The sequence below is a fragment of the Pundamilia nyererei genome, unplaced genomic scaffold (genome assembly GCF_000239375.1).
Source record: "Pundamilia nyererei isolate P.nyererei 1_Seehausen unplaced genomic scaffold, PunNye1.0 scaffold00190, whole genome shotgun sequence".
NCBI lineage: Eukaryota > Metazoa > Chordata > Actinopteri > Cichliformes > Cichlidae > Pundamilia > Pundamilia nyererei.
Window position 1 is genome coordinate 183,673 of NW_005187591.1, and position 12,620 is coordinate 196,292.

At 40.2% G+C, this 12,620-nt stretch overlaps 1 protein-coding gene across 1 annotated transcript; it reads left to right on the forward strand.

The window, feature by feature from the left end:
* Positions 1–3,281: 3,281 nt before the first annotated feature.
* On the forward strand, positions 3,282–7,596 carry LOC102202624 (gastrin-releasing peptide receptor-like). The gene is made up of 3 exons (XM_005747204.1): positions 3,282–3,700; positions 5,172–5,523; positions 7,235–7,596. The coding sequence occupies exons 1-3, from the start codon at positions 3,282–3,284 to the stop codon at positions 7,547–7,549; spliced, it is 1,086 nt and encodes a 361-aa protein (XP_005747261.1). The 3' UTR covers positions 7,550–7,596.
* The last annotated feature ends 5,024 nt before the right edge of the window (positions 7,597–12,620 follow it).

The window sequence follows — 12,620 nt, forward strand, 5'->3', positions numbered from 1 at the left end:
ATTTGGTACCAACAGAACAGTTAACATGTAGTCTGGTAGGACGCCACGCATTAACAATACAATGTGAGTAATGCTGAGATTCTTCTGCACAGATCAGGGCTCCATGCTTTGTTCCCTGCCAAGTTCTCAACAGCACAGCACACTTCATCCCGCCTAACAACACACTCATTGTTAGAAACCTCACCAACATTAAACTTATCGCTTTTAACACAGTTAGGAAATTCCCTACAAAGCTTTTCTCCACATTTCAACAACATTTTCAGCCCCAGAAATCCCATCAGGACTGGCTGCCAGAGGCCTCTTACTATTGTTAACAGCCTCTTTCCAAAATTCATACAAATTATTCTGCAGCAGCTTTTTGTGCATGGAGTTTGCCCTCATGGCATGCTCATTTCTTTTAATAAAGCACGCTGCACATTTAAATCTTGCATTCGCACATTTCTTGTGTTCATACTCTGGTCCGTATCGAGCTTTACCTGATAAAAGCCACTTTTTAAAAGCTTCTTCAGACTATATAGAGTTCAGATCCAGGGATATGATTATATGGTTTTAGTCCTTTTTTGAAAGAATGGTTCAGCACCATCATTAAAGCCTAAATCAGTATTGTGACTTTGATTCTCCCATTTAATGTTTTTGGCATCAAATGGCACATCAATGGTGCCTTTATCGGTCTGTAAACTTTACTTTCATTTACCTTTTTCCCCCTTTTTTTGTAACTTGTCAGTATAGACAGACTCACAACACTAAATGTCGTAGCCAAAGGTATGTGGCCTGCTGTGGCCAGGTCATTTAAGAGCCTATTAGATATGTCCTGCTGAATGTTTCTCCTTGTGGAAACCTAAAATGCTTTAACCGAACATGTATAGCACTGCTCCATCTCCATATTATTCCTGCACATGAAACCACATTTGAAGCCATGTAATCCACTTTTCTTTACCATACTTACAGTATTTCCCCTGCTCACAAATTCCTAGTCTGGTCTTCATCTCTACTACAGTGTTTTCAACACAAATCTAGACTCTCAACCAAAAGAAACAGTCACAACACAATTATTTTCAGATATCTCACCTCTGAGAACAACACAGTCCATTCCTGGAGATCCTTGTGGAGCTGGTCTGGGGTTAAAAAAAAAAGGTAAGATCTCTTCATCTCTTAACTTTCCAAGGCAGAGGCTCACAAAGCTTTTCCAGAATAACCAGTCACTGCCCATCTCAGACTCCAGATGGGATCCCAGTTCTGTCATCACATTTGTTGTGGAAATTTGAAATAAATCTCAGTGCACACAGCCAGGTTGCCTTTGTTACAGAATATAAGTAGTTTTACTGCTTTATTGCATCTTTTATTGGTTTAGCTTTATAGTATGCTTTTATGCGTGTTTGTATATATTTTGCATGCTTTTATTTTGAAGTACTTTTCCTATCTACACCTTAGTCAAAGATTCTCGACACCTGCTCACACTGCATAAAAGATTGTGTCACAGAGCATGTACAGCAGTGGCACATGCAGAGCTTCAGCAGAGAGAGCCCTGCTGAAGAAGACTGGTGGAGGATTTGCACGCAGAAAGACATTTCTAAGAGAGATACAACCAATGAAAAGAGTCATTTCTGTGGCAGTTGGTGCTAGAACATCTATTTTAAATGGTAAATTGTAAATGGCCTGTATTTGTATAGCGCTTTACTTAGTCCCTATGGACCCTAAAGCGCTTTACACTACATTCAGTCATCCACCCATTCACATACACATTCACACACTGGTGATGGCAAGCTACAGTGTAACCACAGCTGCCCTGGGGCGCACTGACAGAGGTGATTTTAAGACTTTTGCACAGTCAGCTTTATGAGTTTTCTTTACATTTGTAAAAGGCTCAAACAACAGTACACACAGCCTGACAGCACTCTGTGCACACCTCTGTAAAGTCATAATATAGAGAAAACCTTTCAATCTGTCATGGTCAGATAGCACACTCAGAATATTGTGTGCAAACGCTACCTCGTACATCAGCGTGATATATCTGAAAGATTATTGAGTTTCACTCAGGGAGGTCAGTTTGACACAGAGAACAAGCAGAATCATAAAAATCTCCATCACAATAGTGATGATGAAAAGTTACCTGGAAAATAAGGGGGAACAGAAAACTTTGAAAGATGTGACCTTCACTAGCTGGTCAAATTAACAGCTCTCCTCCTACACTGAGGAGACCATAAAGCTGCTGAGTCATCAGTAACACGTGAATATGTAACTGATGATTTCAGCAGCATGAAATATAAGGCCTGGTTCAGAGCCAGATAGAGGCACTGCATAGGTCTTAAAAGCGGGACATATTGGATGATATATGGTGACATTTTGTCATAAGTATACGTGTTATCTCCCTATTTAAGAAGCCGAAATGAAGCCAATATGACAATCCAGAAGCTGGACTTTGACCAACTTTGATGTATCTCCAGAAGAAAATAACTGTTTAAATATTTAACCGTGTTTTGTTTGCAGCTTGACAAGAAAACACCATCCAAAGAAAAAGAGAGGAATGTTGTACAGATTGTATCAGGAAGCAGTCTTTTGATAAATAATGTAAACAGTGACCAAGTGACAAGAAGCTGTTGAGACGTAGGTGTATGAGTTATTGGCATACATCGCCGCCTCCTGAAAAACATCACACATGAACATAAGCAATATACAGAGCATGTTATGTTCAATAAAGATCATTTATGCTGAGTACAAAATGGCGAAATATTGTGTAGCTGAGCTACATAATTCATTTTCCTTTTACAAGTGCTGTCCAACCTAACGTTTTTAATAGCTTCATATTGAATTCCACAGCACATCCAATAGAAGTCAATTGTTAACCAGTATGATTAGAAAAAATCCACTTGATGGCATATGTGAAATCTCTTTATGTTGATGTTAAGTCGTGAGTTATACTGATCTTTAAGGCATCTTGATATCATTCTGTTACCAAATGCGCAGCGTAACCTCAATTTTACGCACTCCTTTGGTGTCAGCCTTCACTGAAAGGCTGATTCCTTCATATCAATCATATTCTTGGATTCCTACTTAGAAAGTATGTGTATGTAAACATGTAAATAGCCCTCCCAGCCTCTGAGTGAGGAATATGTTGATTTTAAGTGCCTTTAACACATAATGGTAAGTGTTCTGTCAGATCACACTATACCCCCCATTCTTTAAGCCTGTGACGCACGCGTGAGCAGGGAGGTATCGTTTATAAAAGCAGCCAACAAAGGCATGATTATTGGGACTGAAATAGTAGACTGAAGACCACCAATATGTCGCTGGAGGAGTCGTTCTTGTTAACCCCAGAGGACAGCACACTTCTGCTCCTGAATGTTTCCAGGGTATTTTGGGAGTCCGCAGGAGAGCAGCAGCACCACTTCAGCATCTGGCTCCCTGGTATCGGCATCGCTGCTATCTACGGGATCATCATCATCGTGGGGCTGATTGGAAATGTCACTTTAATGAAGACGTGTCTGTTGGTGAGGTCCATGCGGACGGTGCCCAACTTATTCCTATCCAGTCTGGCTCTGGGGGACCTGCTGCTACTGGTGACCTGCGCGCCGGTGGACGCCAGCCGGTACTTGGTGGACGAGTGGCTCTTCGGCCGCGTCGGATGCAAACTGATCCCTTTCATCCAGCTCACCTCTGTGGGAGTCTCCGTGTTCACTCTCACTGCTCTCTCCGCTGACCGGTATTTGTCACACAGCCAGTCTGAGCTACTATAACTCTTTGTGCTGTTGTGTTAACGGCAGGATAATATGCTTACAAATGATGGAGGGAAATGCGCTTTTACGCATGGCTCCAGCATTGTAGACACAAGATGTAGAAAGTCTAATTTTAAAACAGTCAAATTGCATCCAAAAAAATATTTTGATTATTTGACGGTTTGTGTAGTTCAGTTAACTCCTCTTTGTAAATAGCTCTTAGAATCAGTGCCAGGCAGATGGTTTTTTTTCTCTCGATTTATGTTTTAAAATGCTGCAGGAATTTTATAAATAACAATTTGTTTAATAAATGAATACAGTATATGGTTTAACATATTTGAAAAAACAAATCTATATTTAGAAAGCAACCTGAGCTAATCTCTATTAATCTCATGCTCAGTGTTCATATTTTCCCACATGCAACAACAAGCATGCACCACTGCAGTGTCTCTGAATCCTCTGGGTTAAATGAAGAATCGGTTCTGTTGGTTTAAATGAGATTTTAGAGGAACCCGATAAACATCAGGCTCTTGTTGGAATACTAAGTGCGCTATTATTTGTATAGATTGATTAAATATAAATAAAGCTTCACACTTGGGGGCCCGTACCTCTGCACAGAGTCAGAGGCGAAAAAGAAAAAAAAATGATCTGAGCAGAAAAATGGAAAAATATCTGTCTGTCAGACTCTCCTCAGATCTTTGAGAATTAAACAATGACTTTGTTGCCCCAGAAAATCATGAATTCAGTACAAAGAAAACATTTTCTTGTTGGTTAAACCAATCATTAAAAAATATTCTTTCATTCTCCTGTAGTTGCCAAAAGGGTTTACTTTGTTTGGTTTTTTTGTTTGTTTGTTTTTTGGTTTTTTGTTGTTGTTGTTTTTTGAGATATTGACTTCACACGTGCATAGATGAGTCCACGTCCAAGGATTATTAGTCACTGTGCTGAACTAAGATCAAAAACAGGTTCCGGGTGAAAATTGAAGTGAAGCAAATGTCTGAAAATATGTCGAGGACGCTTTTAGTTTCCAGTGTGTTTAATTATCCTGCAAATTTAATAAAGACACAGGAAGATCGTGACAGTTAATCAAGCTGATTGCAGCGTAGCCATCAAAGTGTTTTTCTGTTTGTTCACTGCTTTGCTGCTATTAAGATATCTTGTAGGAAAACACTGAGCCACAGTTGGAGTATTTAACACCAGCTGTAATTAGCATTCTGACTTCCGCCACAGGAGCTTTTCTCATCTTCTGCTTCCTTTCATTCAAAGCCTGCTTTAATTTTCTCTGCCACAGAGAGATAATTTGGTTTGATTAGAAAAAAATCAACCGTGCCTGCTGTTAAAAATCAGCCATGAGATAATCGTTTCTCTTTTTTTTTGTGTGGTTGTTTTTGATTCCATGCGTAATGAAGAAACCGCACTGAGCTCGTCTTCATTCACAAATGCTGTTTCTTCCTCTAGGTACAAGGCTATCGTCAACCCGCTGGACATCAACAAGTCCAGTGCTGCTCTGAGCATCGGTTTACGCGCAGGGATGATCTGGCTGCTCTCGGTGACTCTGGCTGTGCCCGAAGCCGTCTTCTCCGACCTGCACACCTTCACCACCAGCCACACCAATGAGACGTTTGTGACCTGCGCCCCTTACCCTCACGCGGGGGAGCTCCACCCGAAGATCCACTCCACCGCCTCATTCCTCATCTTCTACATCATGCCCCTCTTCATCATATCTGTCTACTACTGCTTCATCGCTCGCAGTCTGGTCAGAAGCTCCGCGGACATCCCCGCCGAGGGACACCTGCACTTTCAGAAGCAGGTCAGACCCCGAGCTCTTCTTATTCTGCTCTGAAATGCAGAATAGATTCATCTTTTTGCTGTTTTTTATTTTCTTTTTGAGGATCATTCTGTTCTGATCTGAGAAGATTAGACACGGGACTCACAGGGCTTCACACAATTAATTAGCTTACCACTGGGTGCAGGGGTAACAGCTGTATCCAAAGTCTTAATTCACTTTAATTGGCACATTTTATCCAGATTAACATCTTCAGGAGCTGGAGCATTTGTTGCTGGGACCCTACTGATCCCCACTGTCCATTAAAGTTTCATTCCAACTCCAAAAACCCAGAAACTAACCTGCACTGGGAGCCCAAGGATCAGTCAGAGGTCAGTTAGTTGGCTGAAAGGCGATTAGAGGTGGACTAATTTGTCTTTATTTCAAAGCCAACAGAGACAAAGAGAAAGAAACTGTGGACATGATTCACACTAACCATCAGGTCATCTTACTCGTCTATCATAATACTCCAAATTCTCAAATTTGTCAGATACTGAACCACATCTCTGAGTTTGCTGAGCACTGTGAAGATGTTAAACTGGATCTCAGTGAATGAAGGACATTTTTCACTCAATGCACTAAAATCAAACAGTTATTAAAGAAAAAATTAGGATGTGCTGATAATGAAAGTAATTGCTGGCCACTGTCTGAAAACACATTGTTGGGGGTTTTTGTGTGTGTGTGTGTGTGTGTGTGTGTGTGTGTGTGTGTGTGTGTGTGTGTGGGGGGAAAGGGGGGGGGGTTAAGGTTTTTTCTTCCTTTACTCATCTGGTTGCCTGGTAACGTCTTCCACTAAAGGAGTCCCTGAACCCCTGATTAACTGCAAATTATAGTTGAAAATTAAGGTTTAGTGCAAATTTAAAAAAAGAAAAAGAAATTCACTTTTTTATCTGCCAAAGTGAAAACTTCCCTTCAGTTCACAAAAACACAAACACAACCTTGGACTGTAGACTTTTATGTCTAATGAGGCCTTTGTAATGGTGTTACACACTGGGTTAATTGCTTAGTAAAGTCCTGTTTTGAAGCTTCAATTTAAAAGTTCTGGCCTTTGCCATCCTAGTTTTGTGAAACCAAGTGTGACAACTTCACATTCATGATCCATTTAACAAAATACAGCATGAAAAACAGAGACAGAGGCAGGAGTGAACACTTTGTCTTTCACTCTTCTCCTCAGCCGACTGATGGACCAGCAGCAGCACAACCTGGAGTATCTACAGACCAGCTGCACCACATATTTCTGACACTGTGCCCATCTGACAACATACAGTTTCTGCATGTAGACAGGCCACGCACAGACTGCGAATGTGATAGCTTCACTGAACAATAATTTCTCCACAAGTCAAACTGTTAATGCCAAATGATTCTCTACAGCACACCTTGCTTTATTGCTTCTTTTACTCTAAATTAGATCCTCATTTATAAAGTATATATCATGAAAGACTCAAAAACACCTTAAACAAGCGACTGAGGCCAAAACTTTATCAGGAAAGTGTTCACCGAGGTTATAATTTCAGGGCAAAGTTAGGTAATCTCCTCACAGACTTCTATACAGGCAAACTTCTCTTTTAAACCAGAGGAGTCGCCCCCTGCTGGCCATTGCATAGAATCATTTGGCTCTACTTTTCAGACCTAAAGCTGCACCCATCCATCCATTTGATGCAGAACTTACTGTCTCCTCTCTCTCCTCTCCTGTCAGATCAGGTCCAGGAAGCGTCTGGCTAAAACTGTGCTTGTGTTTGTCGGCTTGTTTGCGCTCTGCTGGCTCCCGAGTCATGTGATCTACCTGTACCGCTCCTACCACTACAACCAGGTGGACACGTCGCTGGGCCACTTCATCGCCAGCGTGTGCGCTCGCATCTTGGCCTTCACCAACTCCTGTGTGAACCCATTTGCTCTGTACCTGATGAGCAAACGCTTCAGGAAACACTTCAAAAAGCAGCTTCTGTGCTGCTCCGCTCCCACAGAGCTGCGCAGCCAGAGCAGCAGGAGCACAAATGTAACGACCGTCTGAACCAATCGGTGTTCATGAACTTCACGCCCATGCTTTGGCAGGATTTGAGCCACTTTTAAGTTCAGTAACATGATAGAAAATTATTATATCATAATAGTACCTGAATTAAATGAATTAAAGATCCTCTGAGGTCTAAGTTGTCGTGATGACCCCAAACCAAAGTCTGAACAGTCAGAATATGTAATTCTGGTTCTTCATACATTGTTCTCCCAATTCTAGACAATCAGAAAACAAAGAACACATTTAAAACTTTTCAAGTTTCAAAACTTTGAAAACTTTTGTTTTGGCCTTACATGTGGTCAGGGTTACCAAAATGTAACTGTATAAATCATATCTGTTAAAATACAAGCAGATGTTATGGATAAACTAAAACCACTGCTTAGTGTTGCAGGCTGTGTCTGCCATATGTTACTGTATGAGGAAATGTATGATGAGTTGATCTCAGCGCTGCACAAAAATAGAAAGGCAAAAAAAAAAAACATACACTCACGAGCAACTTTCTTATGTACACCATACTAGTACTGAGTTAAACCGAGTTTGATGGAAAAAGATACTAGTAAGAATTTTCAGAGATTTCTCTTCACAATGATACAACAACATCACAGAGTTGCTGCAGATCAGCTGCACATCCATGATGTTCTAACACATCCCAAAGCTGCTGGATTAAGATCTGGTGACTGTGGAGGCCATGTGAGTACCGTGATCTCATTGTCATGTTCAAGAAAACACCTGAGATGATCTGAGCTTTGTGACATGGCGTGCTATCCTGCTGCAAGCAGCCATCAGTGATAGATACATGGTGTCATAATAGGATGGACATGTTAAGCAACAATACTCAGGTAGGCTTGGGTGTTTGAATGATGCTCTGGTGGTTTTAAGGGAAAAATCGCCCACGCCATTAAACCACCAGCAGCCTGAACAATTGATACAACACAGGATGTATTCTTATGCTCATGTTTATGCCAATTTCTGATCCTACTAGTCAAAGGGTCCAGCAGAAATTAGAACCCATTGAACCAGCCTCAGTTTCCTGTCCTTAGCTGACAGGAGTGGCACCTAGTGTGGTCTTCTGCTGCTGTAGCCCATCCAGAGATGCTCTTCTGCAGACCTGGGCTGTAATGAGTTATTTGAATTAATAATGCATTCCTATTAACTTAAATGAGCCTGACTATTCTCCTTTGACCCCTGAAATCAACAAGACATTTTCACCCAGAGAACTGCAGCTCGTTGGATATATTTTCTTTTTCAGACCATTCTCTGTAAACCCTTAAGAGAGTTTAATGGGAATAAATCCAAGGAGATCAGCATTTTTTGAAACAAACAATATCACGTTCAAAGTCACTTAAATCACATCTCTTCCACATTGTGATGCTCGGTTTGAACTTAAGGAGGTCGCCTTGATCATATCTACATCCCTAAATGCATCGAGTCACTTCCATGTGATTGGCTAATTAGATATTTGTGAACCCTTAATAAGGTGGTCAATGAGTGCATTTGAATATGAACATCTGTCAACCTATAATATAAAAAAGTTATATGAAGTCTTCTTTAAAAACATGATGCAGATGTTTATCTCAAATCTTTGCAGATGTAAAACCACAAACCATGCGAAATAAAACTGGGCGTTGTTGTATATTGTATAGTTTTCTGTTGCATTAAATGACATGTTCCACTCCCACTTGCGTTGTGAACCATGCATGAAAGGGCTCAATATTTATTTTGTTGTTTGTTTATATCTACAGTATGCCATTTTTAAGGAAAAATGTCAGCGGAGGAGCGATCGCCTGTGACATTTGAAAGTTCATAAGCTGTAAAAATCTTCAAGCTGAACGCAGTAACTTGTGCGCTTCAGTGTACTGCAGAGAAACATTAAGCCACATTTATTGGCTGTTTTTTTTAATCCCATTATTAAAACTGTGAGATATCACACATTGTGTGTGCAGTAATGTGAGGTAGTGAAGTGTTGATTGCTTGTGTACAGCTGTGCAGTGTATCAGTTACATTCAGCAGATATTTGTTGCTTCAGAGTAACGTGTTTGAAGATGAACCCAACAGCCTTCTTTTTCTTTTGATGTAATGCTGCAGCCATTTAAAGCAACCAGAAGTCGTTGTTTCATTTCTTTTATTTGGACGAATATTCAATTAAATTTTTATTTTGTGACTAATTTTTAGTCACGAAATATAACCTCAACTGCTCTGTGTCGTCCTTTGTCGGAGTAAGAATGTCAATCCCAACAAAAATTAATGTACAGTGGTAAAAATGTGAAGAATAAACAAACATAAAATGGCCTTATTAGTCCAGCATCAACTTAGAAATAACGGATGCCTTGTTTCTCAACATTTTGCTGTATTAATATCTCCAGTTCTCCTTTTTAAGCAACCTTTTCTTTGCATTTCATCAAACCTAAATAAATATAAAACCTGGGGATGAGTTCGTCTGTATCGCAGTACAAAGTCTTTCCCTGAGCTGCTTGTGTGACCTTTTCCTAACGAGCGACTCGACCGAACGGAGCTCAGAACTGAGACATAAAATCATCTTGTTGGTAATAATTTTATTTAATTGCCCGATTGAGGTTTTTTGTAATCTCTGAATGAATCAGCAATGAATTAAGGCCTAATTTTATATCAGGAGTTTGATGGTAAGTGCTGAGTTTCAAACTGAGCAGCAGGAGACTCATTATAATGCACACCTTTACAAATGAGCGGTACATGCTATATACAGCCCTTACAAAGCCTTTTCTGAAGGCTGAGGTTTCTCTTTGCCGTCTCGGTGAAGACACGTCAAGTTAAATCTGTTCCAACAAGTTCTTTCAGGTCTTTGCAGAGGTGACCTTTCAGAGTGACATTTGAAGTCAGAAAATTAATTCCCCCTGAGCAACATCAGCCACAAAACACACTCTAACCCTCAGTTATTTGGATCCTTTACTGCAGCTGCTGTTTTCCTTCAGTATATTGTGTTTTTATTTTTCTGCCCCTCATTATTAAACTCTTATTTTGAGCCACAGCACGTGCAAGTACACAAATGTATCATTCACACGCAGCTCAGTCGTAATCAAGCATAAAACAGTTTGTCTCCAGAAGCTTTGTTCTCTTCAGGATGGTGTCTGAGGTGCGTCTTGTGACATAAATACACTCACCGCCCACTTTATTTTTCAACTGCTCTTTAACAGAAATATCTAATGAGCCAGTCACATTGCAGCAAATCAGTACATTTATCCATGTAGGAATGGTCAAGATGCTGTGTTGAATTTCCAGCTGAGAGAATTGAATGAAAAGGATAAAATATCCACGGAGCAGCAGTTCTCTTGGGGAAAATGTCTCGGTGATTTCAGAGGTGAATAATCAGACTGTTTCAAGCTGATAGGAAGGCAACAGTGACTCAGAGAAGACAAAGAAATGCAGAACATCCTTGAATCCACAGTGAAACGTAGCAGACGAGCAGCAGGAGAACACATCAAGCTAGAATTGACTCAAGATCATCAAAACTGGACAACAGAAGATTTAAAAAATGTTTCCTGGTCTGATGGGAATTCTGCTGCAACATTCAGATGATGTATCATTGATTAAGGCTGCTGGGGATTATTGGTGCGCGGATATTTTCTTGGGCCTGTTGGTACCAACATCATGCAGCATATCTGAGTATTGTTGTCCAAGATAAGGACAATGCCAGACAATACCTCCCAGCCACTCCATGAGGTCCAGTCACAGGAGCACAGTCAGTGAAAGACTTGGATTACCCTAAATGCACCACTGACCGACACAGGAAATCATTTCTGCCTGTGGCTAACTTGCAGTACAATTCCTCCATCTAAAGCACACAAATACACACCGCAGCACATCCTCTACAGAAGAAATAAAGCCAACATGATATGATGCACCTCAACTTCAACTATTTAATTAGGTGTAATATACTGGAAAATGTATAACTACAGTGTTTTGTGTTTATTCGGGCTATTTTGTTATATTTTGTAACCTTGCAATATATTGTATTATTTGATTTAGTTCAGTTAGTTAGTTCTAATGCTCCATATCACAAAGCTCAGATCATCTCTAGTTTTTTGAACATGACGACAGGTTCACTGTGACCAAACAGTTTCTACAGTCACCAGATCGCAATCCAGCAGAGCACCTATGGGATGTGGCGTAACGCAAGACTTATGTCATGGATGCGCAGTCGACGAATCAGCAGCAGCTGTGTGATGTTGTCATATCAACACTGACCAAACTGTATGAGGAATGTTTCAGGCGCCTTTTTGAATCAGCATCACAAAGAATTAAAGCAGTTATAAAGCATCCTGTGAGGTGCTCAGAAACCCTCAGTCTTACTCTGTGTGATGTCAGAGAGACGATGTGTGATGGCCACCTCGGCCCGTGTACTAACGGCACTACGAAAGATTCCACAAATAAAAACACAGAAATGTGAACAAAACAGGCCACATTTAAAGTTTACAAAACCATTAGAAACATTTATGAGAAAAAGAATTTTAACATAAGATTTGGGTTTGTTTTTTGTTTTTTTTTCAAAACTTGCCACCTGCATTACCCAGAATGCAACTCTCTAACATTAGTGGTGTGAATTCTCCTGTGTTGTACTCATAGGCACACAGTCTGTGGTTGCTACAAAGCTACAAAAAGGTCTGATCTGCAGTTTTCACCCCCAGCTGATGCTTATTCAAATGACATCCACAAAGCTTCCTGTGGAGCTAGTTTTTATACAACTTATTTTTAATATATGCACAAGTACTCCCAAACATAAAAGACTTTGATGTGTAAAATTGGCGATGTTCAACTTTAAAAACATTTTGGAATCATGTAAAATTCATGAGCGCTTAAAAGAAAGTACAAAAATACAAAAACCTGATACATTAAAGTCCCTGCAGGATGAACAGAGCTTATCCTGAAGCGTCCCTCCCTTGTATCCAAAAGATTTCATTGAGCAGTTCTCAGAAAGCTGTTATTATAATACTAAAAGCATCTGAATTATGAAGCTATGGATGAAAACTCTGAATGTGGACGCCTTTTATCCTTTCTTCTTGAATGGCGAAGCAAAAAAAAAAAAAAAAAAAAAAAA

Excerpts from the sequence above, each read along its gene's own strand:
- LOC102202624 (XM_005747204.1), top strand. The coding sequence starts at position 3,282 with ATGTCGCTGGAGGAGTCGTTCTTGTTAACCCCAGAGGACAGCACACTT. Across the intron at positions 3,701-5,171 it reads ACTGCTCTCTCCGCTGACCG|GTACAAGGCTATCGTCAACC; the intron begins GTATTTGTCACA and ends TTCTTCCTCTAG. Across the intron at positions 5,524-7,234 it reads ACCTGCACTTTCAGAAGCAG|ATCAGGTCCAGGAAGCGTCT; the intron begins GTCAGACCCCGA and ends CTCTCCTGTCAG.